At 34.5% G+C, this 16,111-nt stretch overlaps 1 protein-coding gene across 1 annotated transcript in view; it reads right to left on the bottom strand.

Annotated features, from left to right (window-relative positions):
* Window positions 1-3,073: 3,073 nt before the first annotated feature.
* The window catches only part of LOC137392255 (protein LMBR1L-like), a 28,382-nt gene continuing 15,344 nt past the window's right edge, over window positions 3,074-16,111 (bottom strand). The window contains exons 8-14 of the mRNA XM_068078920.1: window positions 15,068-15,136; window positions 13,674-13,738; window positions 9,708-9,780; window positions 9,501-9,596; window positions 9,146-9,300; window positions 7,343-7,568; window positions 3,074-3,925 (exon numbers count right to left, since the gene is read on the bottom strand). Coding sequence (XP_067935021.1) covers window positions 3,696-3,925; window positions 7,343-7,568; window positions 9,146-9,300; window positions 9,501-9,596; window positions 9,708-9,780; window positions 13,674-13,738; window positions 15,068-15,136 — 914 coding nt within the window. The 3' untranslated portion in view covers window positions 3,074-3,695. The remainder of the gene's footprint in view (window positions 3,926-7,342; window positions 7,569-9,145; window positions 9,301-9,500; window positions 9,597-9,707; window positions 9,781-13,673; window positions 13,739-15,067; window positions 15,137-16,111) is intronic.

The raw sequence follows: 16,111 nt of genomic DNA, 5'->3' as shown, positions 1-16,111 counted from the left end.
TATAACATACTAGCTGCATTACCCATGGTGTTGTAGTAAAATGGGAATGTAATTTTAATGGTTGCATAGCCTACATTAAATTGAAGAAAATTTGTAAAATGCTAAAAATTGGATGGTTTCAGAGCCTAAAAATATAACTTATTGCTAATTGGCAGCATCGTTATTTCAGTTTAGCTTTAAAGAACACAAGTAATAGCCAAGTATGTTAGATAGAGTGAAAATATATAGAAACAACAACTCCAATTATGGTTGCTTGCAATACCAGCTACATATGATCAAAATTTGCTAAGATTCAAAGATGATAACTCCCAATTTAGTTGCTAGCTACCAGTGGCCTATTTTTAGGACATCCAGCAACAAGCCTTGTGTACACGTTTCATTGAATGCTGCCGTTTGACAACCTTGTCATGCCAAGACACAGGAATATACAAACCACTGGACTGTACAGAGTGATTTGTGTGTTGCAGTGCAAATTGAAGTGCAAGAAATTGAAAAATGATTTGTTAGATTGACTCCTCTATTTTTTGGTAACATGATATCTAAGGAAAGGACAATATTATGTATAGAAAAGTTTGCGATGTCTTATAATTATGAGCAACTAACCTATTGTCAACTGTCGATATCTCCACGAATGTATTATAGCAAAACATCCGCCTAGCACAAATTGGTTCATGATAATGCGCTTACAGTACAGCGAAACGATAAAAATATCCTGGTTAGATTGAAGTAGCTTATCAGAATAACAATACTGAACACCGTAAAACCCTCAAAGCTAGTACAGTAAAACATTTTGATGGCATGACACCTGAAATGGTCACAAAAATTCAACATTGAAATTTTGTGACACCTAATAACAAATAATTGAAGAGGCACTATTTGGTAGTAGACTATTGGATATTAGAAAAATAAAAACTTGTGTACATGTGAGCAAAGATCAGTTTCATAGTCAAATGGAGAATAATTTTGCTCGGTATATGTTACGATTCTCAGCTCTGTTGTTTCATGATTCAATTAATGCTGCCATTTGCTGTAAAAAAACTTTAATTATATGCTACATCGTACGTTGCTTGTAGATACACACCATAGCTTTTCATATAATTATTTTTCAGTGTAACCACTCTATGCAATCGATACTGTATATCTATGATTGAGCTCCAGCTTTGACATTCCTATTTACCCTTATGTAAATGTATATACATCTTATATATATCTTATATATCATCATCATAATTATGTGTATGCATTTGTTTTTGAGGGGGTAATAGACATACGGTGTCAATTGCACAGAGTGACTACGCAGTGAAATAATTATACTCCTAATCCATTTTGGTTAAGAAGCGAATGACGAAGCATTTAATTGAACCACAAAACAGTAGAATAGAAAATCGCAACAGAGACCATGCAAAAACATTCTTCGTTTGACTGCGAAACAGATTATAAAAATTTCCATGAGTAATTCAAGGTTGTCAAACCTTTTCAAACAACTCATTAAAAAATGAGTAACAAAACAATGTTAACCTTAGTAACTATAGTTACCTACAATAACTTTAGTGCATTTTGTGGGTATTATGATCTGCAAGAAAATGTAACATTACACTGTACTACGTGCAGAGTTCTTACCTTCAAAACAAATGTGTAACATAAACGCTGAATCTAACTTATATGAATATAGCTTACTAAAAACATACTTGAAGGAAGTTTTAGTATGCATTTTAGTAAACTTTACTAAAATTCTATCACTTATCTGTTTGCAAACCCGTTTTTACCATAACAGATGACGCTGAACTGAAATATAATCGCCAAATTTTAATTTTGAGAGAAGTTATTGTTGATGTCATTATGCAGTAAACAAATTTGCTCTAGTACGGCGAAGACGAAAAAGCATCGTGTTTCAATGAGTTAATAAAGTTCATGGAGTTCCAATTAATACGTCAGCAAAGCGATACGGTATACGATATGAGCAAAGAAATGCTAAGGACTGTATAGCTCAGTGGTGAAACGCGTGATTTGAAAATTGTGGTTGCAATCTCCATGAGTTCAAATCCAACAAAAAGCGAAAATTAAATTCCAAAACTTTAATAGTTACAGCTAGACATCTCGACAAATGTTTAGATTTATATGAAGACTAGCTGCGCTACCCAGCATTGCACGGGTAATAAGTCTTTACACAAAAAAATTGATTCGTATTTAACATATAACATCATTTGCCATTCTAACTTTCAAACTACATATCATGAGAGAAATGTTTTGTGTAGTTACAAGAAAATAAAAGCAACTGTAAAGGTTTTTAAACTTTGTCAAACAACTGTAACTTTCAAACTTCAGATCATGAGGTTTTGTGCAGGACAAATATTGTAGGTTAGAGACGTACAGTTGAGTTGTATAGAAACTCATAGTCATTATCTAAGGCAATCACCTCCTGGTAAAAATCATTAAAAATAGTATCAAAATACTATGTTAACCTTGGTAACTATAGGTACCTACAATGACTTTAGTGCATTTTGTGGTTATGATCTTCAAGATATAACATTACAATGTACTATGTGGAGAGTTTTTACCTTCGAGACAGACGTGCAACCTAAACGCTGAATTTAACTTAAATGAATATAATTTACTAAAAACATACTTGAAGGAAGTTTTAGCATGTATTTTAGTAAAATTCAAACTTTTAAACAGAAATTTTATTATTTGCGTTAGTGAATCGTGTTCATCATAACAGATACCGGATAACTCGCCATGGCGAGTTCAGCGACGTGTATATTTTAATAACGTATATAATCGGTACACTAATCAGCAAATTTCAAGTACAAGATAAATTATTGTTGATTTCGTGGGCCGAACAAATTTGCCCTAACGAAAAAAAATGAAGCATCGTGTTGCATATACTTAGGTCCCAAAATATTTCAATATAATTGTCCGCATGAGAAGAATTGGCCTTAACCCCAGCTATAGTAATTGAGCCTTACGAAAAAGATTTCTTAACAGGGGCATCGTGACGCGTGGCAAAAATAAAATCGGTAAAATAATCAGTGTGCGCTATAGCCGGAATGACAAACTTTGAGATTTATATATATATGTAGACAAGGAGCAAGTTCACATTTATTGGTATCACTTGAGTAAAAGACTGACATTACATGAGCAAGCTTGCCAAGTCTGAGAATAAATATGACGATAGTACCAAAATATGAGAAGTGTACAATCTGTTATTTACAACATCGATACAATTTATATACATGTAGAAAGACAAAGAATAAATTACTTACTGATTATGCTATGTGTATCTCGACACTAATGAGCTATGTTGTTCTAAAATAATCAAACTACAAAATTGGCAGTTGATGCCAAGATGACTTAGACACTTGCGGTAGGTTTGATGCACAAACAGGAGGAATAGTACAACAAATAAATATGATATTAGTCTACAGTACTCGCTAGCATAACAAATAATGCAAGAGGTAGACATTACATGTCTTGGCCTCCATATTTCTTTCAACTATTTGAGCAGGAAGGTAGATTGCTAATGAGAAAATGATATGAATAGCGCATAGCATAGAATAAAACTGAGAATTGGTTGCAGCCATAAACCGCAACAACAGTACCTCTGACAGCTGCCATATAGTGCTTGCTTCATTACACGCTAGCTACCCTCCGTTAATGTACGAGTGCATATACGGTGTAGACGAGACTAAGAAGACTTAGTCAAAGTATCTCGAGTCTGACATTGGAGGAGAAGATGTGCGTGGATCCCCTTTGAAAGCTTGCACCACCTTTTTGTATATGGCTTGCCTCATTGAAGCGGAGAACTTGTTGACAAGACAAGCGGTAGCCGCGAATGAGAATATTACATTATACACGAGGATAAGATGAAAATTAGCTAACCACTTCTGTCTTCCAAATTCTCCGAGTAGGTCAAAGTTGGAAATACCTAGCAAAAGACGATCATAAAATGGTTGATAGTTGTATGTAGTGGTAAAAGGGTTAGCTATTTGAGACTATATAATACTAGTTTCTTATTACAAGAAAAAAGGAAGCACCTAGTATTATAATAAAAAATATGTAAACAGTCAAAACTGAAACAATATCTCACAATATGAGTGCTATTAAAATAATCTGCGTCTTGAATAATAGTCTTGAAAATTGTTGACTTGTGCAGCTTCGCAAATACATGTGTGTTTATATATAAATTTGCAAATACAAAATAATTTTTTAACGTACAGGGAGCCAAGCCAAGGTCTCTAAACATGTAATACATGGTTAATCAATTTTCATTTGTTCAAAATAACAAATATACAAAAATAATACTAATGAAATGTAACCAAATTTCATATCCTGTCGTATCAAAAACCAAACCATACCTTATAACAAACGCATTCGGTGCAAATAATGTTTTTGTAGAAATCGCTCATAAGTCAAAAATAGAGTTAACAATAGATACAATTAAAAGTGGCACATAAAGGATAATTCTAAGTTTGTACACATGCATAGGACTAAACAAGTAGTTATTGTGTAGAATATCTGACAGCATGTTTGACCTTTCATTGTTTCCTGATTCATATCAGCAAACTTGACCCAGCAACTTAACAAGTACACATTATTAATCACTACAATGAGTCAACTTGATAAACAATGAAATACCTGCTTTACTATTATGGATACATCCAGAAACAGTAAACTAAAGAAAGCTTGATTTAAAAGATCAATGAATGTAATTTGATAGATACGAATGGAAATGAAATACTGCATTGTTTAGGAAGGCACCAAACTGACTGAGGGCTAATACTAATTGATTGTTAAAATGTTTGTGTGAACTAGCATTCAGGTGTGGGCAACCAAGAACAATAAAATAGAGCGCATAGATATGAAAGGTTGTCTACTCTTTCCTTAATCTTAACTAAGATGAAAGGAAAAGCAATTCATAATTTAATGGTCAGTAATAAGCAATTAGTCTGATAAACAGCTACCCTTGTAATACGAGCGGGTCAAGGAAAACTTAAGACTTGAGTTAAGATTTAATTTCTTTATGGTTCTTATAAACTCAGCAAAAATTGCCTCCCAATGCTTGCTTCAAATCCTTTTGATAAGCAATGCTTGTGTCAGCAGTTTAAAGTAGAGTTGCCCCGATTTTGGTATCGGAATCGGAATCGGTATCGGTGCCGATATGAGTGTCAAGTATCTGAATCGGTATCGGCCGATCTTTTCTTAAAAAATCTGAACCTTCCGATACTTTTTACAGATCAACCATTTAGCAGAAAACTGTATTTTAGCCTGCTATACTAATAAAAAATCATCAGCTGTAAGCTTCTTACTTTTACTTAATGAATTTCAGGCCTGCCACACAATTTATTTCATGTCTATAACCTGATCAACACAGCGAAGGAAACTTTTTAGCCAGAACGTAAACAAAAAGTGTGATATTTCCCAATTACAGCGATAGGTTTTATTGCAAGCAATCACGAACAAGATAACAAAAGTGGGAAACAAGAACGCAGTGTAATATTTCTATTTACTAGCATTACGAAAGTAATTTAAACAGTCGACGCATAAAGTTATCCATCACTCTCTTGATCCTGACGATACAATGGATCGTTTGTATTGTACAAAAAACGGTAACCCCAGTGGCGTATTGGTATGTAGCCTGTCCTCCAACATCTGTTGCAAGGGAATCCCCCTTCAGTACGCTCGGCTACATTGATAATGATGGAAGAAAAGAGACGTCTTACTGAGATAATTGAATCACTAACGGTTTTTAAAAGAAACATTGATTTGCTCTAAACTTGTACAGGCACAGCAGTTCATCCAACAATAGAAGAGGGACTTCGTTATCACAGATAGAACTGTACCACTAACAGTAATTACCTTTATTTACAAATTACAAGAAACATGGACTGTTTTGTTACTACATGCACGGTATGTCAGTATGTGAATATGTATATATTTTTTTCCATAAATGCAAACAAATAAATACAATAATATTCATGTTTTCTTTGCATTATGTTTGTATTTGCATAATAAAATGAGCTACTATCTATGCAACACGAAAGATCTGAATCGGTATCTGAATCGGATTATTTTTCAATTAGGATCGGTATATCGGATCGGTATCTGAATCGGCTGGTGAATTTAGAATCGGGGCATCTCTAGTTTAAAGGAACAAAGGCTGAAGAACATAGGGGGGCGTGACATAGAAGGCATTATGAAACACAAATACTAGCTTTGGTTCCATAGAAACTGAGGATGCTATGTGTCCTTGACATCGCTGAAAATTAAATTTAATATAACGATTGTAATATACAGCGCTAACTTATTCATGATTGGATTTGCGTTTAAACCAACTATAGATTTGCCTCCCTTGATCTGTGCTTTGTAGTAAGATGTTGAACTGCTGATGACTAACCACACATAATAACTACACACGTAGCTGTAATAGTTCGTATATACTTATACACATGTAGCTGTAATAGTTCGTATATACTTATACACATGTAGCTGTAATAGTTCATATATACTTATACACATGTAGCTGTAATAGTTCGTATATACTTATACACATGTAGCTGTAATAGTTCGTATATACTTATACACGTGTAGCTGTAATAGTTCGTATATACTTATACACGTGTAGCTGTAATAGTTCGTATATACTTATACACATGTAGCTGTAATAGTTCGTATATACTTATACACATGTAGCTGTAATAGTTCGTATATACTTATACACATGTAGCTGTAATAATTCGTATATACTTATACACATGTAGCTGCAATAGTTCGTATATACTTATACACATGTAGCTGTAATAGTTCGTATATACTTATACACATGTAGCTGTAATAGTTTTAAATATTTAAATAAATTTGATAAAACAACAGAAAAGTTAAAGCAGTGGTAGCGATATACTCCTAACAGTACTAGAATTAGCAAGCAATAGACTTAAACACCGAAGCAACTCCTTAGAACCAAGAATTAGCTGGAATGGCACCTATAATCATATTCATGATGAGATCTGTTTTGTAAGAAATAATAGACTATCTTTAAACAAACTTTTTCAAGTCTCACACAACAGGAAATGACACGGTAATAGTGCCATGTCCAAAGCATAAAGTTTTTACTAAGTACATGTAGATGAAAAAGTTGATACAGTTAAGATAAAGATAGCACTTGGTGACTTGGTGTTGCCATCGACCTACATTAGTGACCTACATTAGTGACCTACATAAGTGACCTACATAAGTGACCTACATTAGTGACCTACATTAGTGACCTAGACTATGGCCCATGAGTGAGGAGTGAAGGAATGAAAAGAATGAACAGAATAGTAATTAAGGAATTGAAGAGACTTGCCTAGTATTCTGCAGAGAACAGGCAGTGCAGAGCTGAGGATGAGTAGAACTGCACAATTGTAGACGATTTTGGTCATATCTGTGTCCTGTTTAAGGGGCCGGAGACAAGGACAAACGGAGTAGAGTCCAGCCAATGAAGCTATTAGTATGTAGAATATAATCACTATCTCCCAAAGAGCTCCGTATAACCCAAACGTTGACAGAGAGGTTTTGCCGAGTACCACTTCCTATTAAAAATTATGCAAGAATGAACAAATGTTGAAAATACAACAATGATTAGCTTGGGAGATTTGTTTAAAGTCAGCACACAGGCTAAGATTAATGCTAAAGTCAGCACACAGGCTAAGATTAATGCTAAAGTCAGCACACAGGCTAGGAATAATGCTAAAGTCAGCACACGGGCTAGGATTAATGCTAAAGTCAGCACACAGTCAAATTAAAAACTAGCCTAACGGCTAGTTTTTAATTTGATGTAGTAGTTATTCTCCTTTGTGATTAAAAATAGAAATAAGTATTCACGGAATTTAATAATTTGCAAAATTGACTGTTCACGAAATCGTGAATTTTTATAACCAACGAATATTTTCATCCTGTAGGGTATATACTTCGTATGTACCTTCAAATATGCCGTACTTTTCGGACTATTAGCCGCTACATTTTTTTGATGGTTTGAACCATGCGGCTTATATAATGGTGCGGCTATTCTGTGGCTTTTTCATTGACCGCTAAGGCACATTAACCAGAATCTCCGGTTAGTGCGCCTCTAGCTGTGAAAAACAACGAAACAATGCCTAACGGTACTGTTCCATTAGGCACTAGGTTAAAAAGCGTCGGTTAATACGAAACGTACCGTTAGACACTGTTCCGTTTTAAACAGCAAAGTTGCTTCCGCGTTAAAAAGCACATTTCTGAGTTCTGCGGCCTATACAAAGATGCAGCCTATGTATTGTTTTATTATCGTTTTTTGGAAATAAAGCAGATGTGGCTTATATAGGGGTGCGGTTTATAGTCCGAAAAGTATGTCATATGTACCTTCAAATATACCTCATATGTACCTTCAAATATACCTCATATGTACCTTCAAATATACCTCAAATGTACCTTCAAATATACCTCATATGTACCTTCAAATATACCTCATATGTACCTTCAAATATACTTCATATGTACCTTCAAATATACCTCATATGTACCTTCAAATATACCTCATATGTACCTTCAAATATACCTCATATGTACCTTCAAATATACCTCATATGTACCTTCAAATATACCTCATATGTACCTTCAAATATATCTCATATGTACCTTAAAATATACCTCATATGTACCTTCAAATATATCTCATATGTACCTTAAAATATACCTCATATGTACCTTAAAATATACCTCATATGTACCTTCAAATATACCTCATATGTACCTTCAAATATACCTCATATGTACCTTCAAATATACCTCATATGTACCTTCAAATATATCTCATATGTACCTTCAAATATACCTCATATGTACCTTCAAATATACCTCATATGTACCTTAAAATATACCTCATATGTACCTTCAAATATACCTCATATGTACCTTTCAAATGCACCTCATATACTTCTTGTGAGACAATTATTTGCTCAAACTTCCCATTGCCAGTTGTAAATTCAGAGGTAAAGAAGATTATAGCTCAAGGATTATAGCTCAAGGATTAGCTGTAGAATAAGAGCTGGGCTCTACAGCATGACCCAAACATCGGCAAGCTAAGCACACATCCATACACATAAATACACAGTCTATAGACGTAAACACATACATGGCTTTCGGCAGGAAGAGCCTTCCTATCAAAGACAATCTCGAGAATATTGAGCCCGACCATAATAATAGACATGGCTGTGAGAGCTGAAAGGAGCAACATGACGAGAGGATAACTCAAAATTCTCATAATGGAAGACGTCCTCTTCTTTTCTTCTGCAATTAACAACAAGGTAATTAATGAGTCGCTTGTATAGAATTTATGACATGTTATATTAGTAACTGTAGTATTTTGTATGGAGTTTATGACATGTTATATTAGTAACTGAAGTCTTTTGTATGGAGTTTATGACATGTTATATTAGTAACTGAAGTCTTTTGTATAGAATTTATGACATGTTATATTAGTCACTCACCTAATTTGGCTTTGTCTTTTTGAACTTCTCCAAGCTTCCTGTGAATGACTACTGCCCCATTTAGTAATAGCCCATTGCCATCAGGAGGCAGGTGAGCTGTTAAATAAATTATTTTATCTGAACCAAATAATTACAGAAAACAAGGAGTATGTGTAGGCTACACTGTGCTACACTATATCGTCTGTCACCTCTACAAAGTCGACTCACCTCGAAGTTTTCGTTGCAGATTTGCCTCTTCGAACTGAGCTGTCAACAACTCATCATCAAGGCTCCGGAAGAGCTGCAACACAGACTATAAGGAGTGACCAGTCACTGACATCCTAGCTAGTCTAGACACAACAGTATATAGATGTTTATGAGTCACCAGTGACTGACAGACCTAGCTAGTCTAGACACAACAGTCCATAGATGTATATGAGTCACCAGTCACTGACAGACCTAGCTAGTCTAGACACAATAGTCTACAGATGTATATGAGTCACCAGTCACTGACAGACCTAGCTAGTCTAGACACAACAGTCCATAGATGTATACGAGTCACCAGTCACTGACAGACCTAGCTAGTCTAGACACAACAGTTCATAGATGTATACGAGTCACCAGTCACTGACAGACCTAGCTAGTCTAGACACAACAGTCCATAGATGTATATGAGTCACCAGTCACTGACAGACCTAGCTAGTCTAGACACAACAGTCCATAGATGTATATGAGTCACCAGTCACTGACAGACCTAGCTAGTCTAGACACAACAGTTCATAGATGTATACGAGTCACCAGTCACTGACAGACCTAGCTAATCTAGACACAACAGTCCATAGATGTATATGAGTCACCAGTCACTGACAGACCTAGCTAGTCTAGACACAAGAGTCCATAGATGTATACGAGTCACCAGTCACTGACAGACCTAGCTAGTCTAGACACAACAGTCCATAGATGTATATGAGTCACCAGTCACTGACAGACCTAGCTAGTCTAGACACAACAGTCCATAGATGTATACGAGTCACCAGTCACTGACAGACCTAGCTAGTCTAGACACAATAGTCTACAGATGTGTACCCGCTAATAAAGATTTCACTATTAAATATAAGTCTAAAATAACTACATATAAACTATAGAAATTGCATAAGTTTTTTTAGAGAAAGTTAGCTGATCAACTATAGAGAATAATATTGGGAGTTGTTTGACCTTGTATGAGAGACTGCCTGCTCGCGTATACATAGTACTTCATATAATATATGGCTCATGTGCCTGTAGGTTATACATACATGTGCTCATACGCTCAAAGTGCAGGTTTGATACACAAGTGTCTTCATGACCTACACATACGTTGAAGGCTAACTGAAAGCATTTTAGAAATACAAAAAGCTACAGCAATATAATTATAATTTTAAATTTTTCATCAATTATTTTGATGTTAGTAGAACAGAAACCCGCAAGTGTTTTAAAAAAAACACTTGCGAGGGAAGCTTTAGAATGTGATGAAAAGAGGTCATTTTTTTCTGCAAGTACGGACATCTACAGTGCCGGCGTCAATGCCATAGACTATCCAATTACTTGTAACGCATCATAACAAGCATTTCAATAGCTTATAAATAGATTAATAAACAATAACAATAGTAATAGCACTAATAAAACTTAGCGAGCTTACTATACTTACTGTTATAAGGTATCGACCATTAGTAATAGTACTAATAATACTTAGCAAGCTTACTATACTTACTGTTATAAGGTATCGACCATTAGTAATAGTACTAATAATACTTAGCGAGCTTACTATACTTACTGTTATAAGGTATCGACCATTAGTAATAGTACTAATAATACTTAGCGAGCTTACTATACTTACTGTTATAAGGTATCGACCATTAGTAATAGTACTAATAATACTTAGCGAGCTTACTATACTTACTGTTATAAGGTATCGACCATTAGTAATAGTACTAATAATACTTAGCGAGCTTACTATACTTACTGTTATAAGGTATCGACCATTAGTAATAGTACTAATAATACTTAGCGAGCTTACTATATTTACTGTTATAAGGTATCGACCATTAGTAATAGTACTAATAATACTTAGCGAGCTTACTATACTTACTGTTATAAGGTATCGACCATTAGTAATAGTACTAATAATACTTAGCAAGCTTACTATACTTACTGTTATAAGGTATCGACCATTAGTAATAGTACTAATAATACTTAGCAAGCTTACTATACTTACTGTTATAAGGTATCGACCATTAGTAATAGTACTAATAATACTTAGCAAGCTTACTATACTTACTGTTATAAGGTATCGACCATTAGTAATAGTACTAATAATACTTAGCGAGCTTACTATACTTACTGTTATAAGGTATCGACCATTAGTAATAGCACTAATAATACTTAGGGAGCTTACTATACTTACTGTTATAAGGTATCGACCGTTAGTAATAGCACTAATAATACTTAGCGAGCTTACTATACTTACTGTTATAAGGTATCGACCATTAGTTAGACTGATGATTAGCTTATCACTTCATAAAACAATCTTCTGCACAAGTGAGCAAGGTCAAAGAGAAAGATCAAAACAGATTACACAAATACTGAACACACTCCGTATCGTATTTATAAATCTTGTATGTATTGGTTTTCATAGAGCGGTTATAGCATTGCACACATCAGCTTGTGAATTGTGCTAGCATTAAATTCCTCCTTTACACAAACTGGAAATTAAACAGTACAGGACATTAAAATTAGCTATTCTCAAATGCGATCTTTTAAAAACCTTATCGATGCATGCTCTGCTTCCCTGAATAAGGATTTTGTACAGACAATTTTTAAATACTCTAGCTAAAACTCTTGTGTCCATTTTTGATAGTTGAAAATGTTTCTAAAGACTAAATATTCAATAGAAATTGTGCAAAGATATTATTGAAACCTAAATTTATAATGTTACATATATGTGCTATTGATAATGCATTCATTTTGCAAGCTTTGCAAGCTGTCAGTTGACCTTCAAGTCTATATACATGCATGTACAGTGATTGTACACTCATATGCAATAAGTACATGTTTAATATATATATATATATATATATAAGTAAGCTCAGATGGCTCATGCGCGTGTAGCACAAGGATATATAACCTGCAAGTGTGTTGAGTGCACATGGAGGGTGAATTGATAAGCAAATTAATTAAACCATAACTGCCACATATAGCTTTTATCGTATTTTCTAGGTAAATCAAACACGCTGATTCCGATCTTGCACTCAAAATAAAGATTGGTCCATTAACTTTCAAAGTCATGAAGGTTTTTTACAGCGTTTCAATATCCGTCTCGAAAACAACACAATCAACACAACAAGCTCCGCCCATAAATATGTGACATACACTAGCTTTTCAGGAACGGAAGGTAGGGATGTTTAGTCCGATTTAGAATGATAGAGATGGGTGTCTTGAAACCCATTATTATCTAAATTCAGCCTTCAAAATCTTCTCAGTCTTTCATGAAAGATAGATAAACTATTTAAAATTGCTCGTAGTTTGTTACAGAATATTTAATAGGCTGAACGCCGAGAAAAATGAGCTAAAAAAAGCGCGACCTTATCACAAGCTAGCATTGTTATCGCGCTTTTTTGAGCTCATTTTTAAATATGCAATTTTAAATAGTTTATCTATCTTTCATGAAAGACTGAGAAGATTTTGAAGGCTGAATTTAGATAATAATGGGTTTGAAGACACCCATCTCTATCATTCTAAATCGGACTAAACATCCCTAACTTCCATTCCTGAAAAGCTAGCGTATGTCACATATTTATGGGCGGAGCTTGTTGTGTCGATTGTGTTGTTTTCGAGACGGATATTGAAATGCTGTAAAAAACCTTCATGACTTTGAAAGTTAGTGGACCAATCTTTATTTTGAGTGCAAGATCGGAATCAGCGTGTTTGATTTACCTAGAAAACACAATAAAAGTTGTATGTGGCAGTTATGGTTCAAGATATGGAAGTTGACAACAAAGCAAGCTATAAGCTTGTCTGACTGGTAGAAAGGAGAGGAGGTGCATGCGAGACCTGATGATTGACATGAACCCACCAGTAGCCATACCTCGTAGAGCCATACAGTAGTATGGCTTACCTACAAGATACGATAGACAGGAACCGCATCACTGAACTCACCTGAGGTTTCATAACGAATCGTCCGACTTCCGTAAATAGGATTGTGAATCCGACTGGCGTGAAGACTGCAAGACAAGCTGGAGATGAAAGGGGAGCTGAGGTAAACATGGAGCCAATGTTGGTATAGAGCGGTTAGACTCTGTTTTTGTCAAGAGCTACTGTAACCTACCACAAAGTTGTTCCTGTTCTCCGTGACAGAAGCAAACCAATTTCATTTGTTTGCAATTATTCACAAAATCTATTCTTGCTAACCAGGTCTTTACACTAACGAGAGCATTTTGGTAACTCGCTAACCTTAACTGATGGTCTAATACGTCGATTTAGCGATCTATCGAAAATCCTTGGACTGACACGCTTTTTACACTGCGCTAATGAGTTAAGTCCTAAGAACTACTAGCCGTTGTTAAACATGGGAACATTCAATACATTGTTCTACAATTATCAGCTGCCTGAGTGTAACTCCTGCTAAAGGAGCGACGGTGTCAGGCAAATAAGGAATTCATGTGCGAGATTTGATGAACTAAAGAAAACATACTTATTGGTACATGTATTCAGGCTGAGCAGCGGTCTACTGCCACAAGTGAAACTCTGACTCACATTGGTCAGCAGTACTTATTAGTACATGTATTCAGGCTGAGCAGCGGTCTACTGCCACAAGTGAAACTCTGACTCACATTGGTCAGCAGTACTTATTAGTACATGTATTCAGGCTGAGCAGCGGTCTACTGCCACAAGTGAAACTCTGACTCACATTGGTCAGCAGTACTTATCAGTACATGTATTCAGGCTGAGCAGCGGTCTACTGCCACAAGTGAAACTCTGACTCACATTGGTCAGCAGTACTTATCAGTACATGTATTCAGGCTGAGCAGCGGTCTACTGCCACAAGTGAAACTCTGACTCACATTGGTCAGCAGTTTTGCGCTGATTATCAGATTATGAATGCTTGTTAGCGATGTTGGATTTATTAATTAGCGCTATCGTTTGACAATTTTTATTTTTTGTAGTTTTCAGTTCCTTGATAATTGCTATACTATAATTACTATGCTACATGGGTTACATCATCATAAGCAGTTTCATTATGAAGTCTATAGACAAATTTCAACAGTGACAAGATCACATATTACGGTTATAAATAGGTAAATCACATGCCAATATGCACAATATATTTTTACAAAACTTGATAATGCAAACAACCCTAAGAATCGTTACGCTGCATGCAAGAGACTGCTTCCTGCTAATGGCTATTGGTGTGTGACAAGAGAAGACCACTCCAATCACACTAAATGTAGACATAACTATACATAGTAATTGTTTTGAGGGCGGTCACCAACATGCAATCGGTAAACCTTCAACAAACCTTTCTTGCCTTTGCGAACAATGAAAACACTTACCCAACAATATGGACACTCCAAACATTGATATCAAGGAGTAGATGTAAGGCAAGTAAAAATGCCAAGCATCTACAATTCAAAGACAATGCAATGATTATCGTGTCTTTGTGGAAAGTCACGTTGAGTAACCTTCTGAAAAGGCTTCGAACATGAGCTTCTTGATATAGATATATCTGTATTATACCTGATATAGATATTAACATCTGTATTATACCTGATATAGATATTAACATCTGTATTATAACTGATATAGATATTAACATCTGTATTATACCTGATATAGATATTAACATCTGTATTATACCTGATATAGATAATAACATCTGTATTATACCTGATATAGATAATAACATCTGTATTATACCTGATATAGATATTAACATCTGTATTATACCTGATATAGATAATAACATCTGTATTATACCTGATATAGATATTAACATCTGTATTATACCTGATATAGATAATAACATCTGTATTATACCTGATATAGATATTAACATCTGTATTATACCTGATATAGATATTAACATCTGTATTATACCTGATATAGATATTAACATCTGTATTATACCTGATATAGATATTAACATCTGTATTATACCTGATATAGATATTAACATCTGTATTATACCTGATATAGATAATAACATCTGTATTATACCTGATATAGATATTAACACCTGTATTATACCTGATATAGATATTAACATCTGTATTATACCTGATATAGATATTAACATCTGTATTATACCTGATATAGATAATAACATCTGTATTATACCTGATATAGATATTAACATCTGTATTATACCTGATATAGATAATAATATCTGTATTATACCTGATATAGATATTAACATCTGTATTATACCTGATATAGATAATAATATCTGTATTATACCTGATATAGATAATAACATTTGTATTATACCTGATATAGATATTAACATCTGTATTATACCTGATATAGATAGTAACATCTGTATTATACCTGATATAGATAATAATATCTGTATTATACCTGATATAGATAATAACATC

Source organism: Watersipora subatra, chromosome 3 (genome assembly GCF_963576615.1).
Source record: "Watersipora subatra chromosome 3, tzWatSuba1.1, whole genome shotgun sequence".
Taxonomy (NCBI): domain Eukaryota; kingdom Metazoa; phylum Bryozoa; class Gymnolaemata; order Cheilostomatida; family Watersiporidae; genus Watersipora; species Watersipora subatra.
The sequence above is the reverse complement of the archived record's forward strand: the minus strand, read 5'-3'. Positions and strand labels throughout refer to the sequence as shown.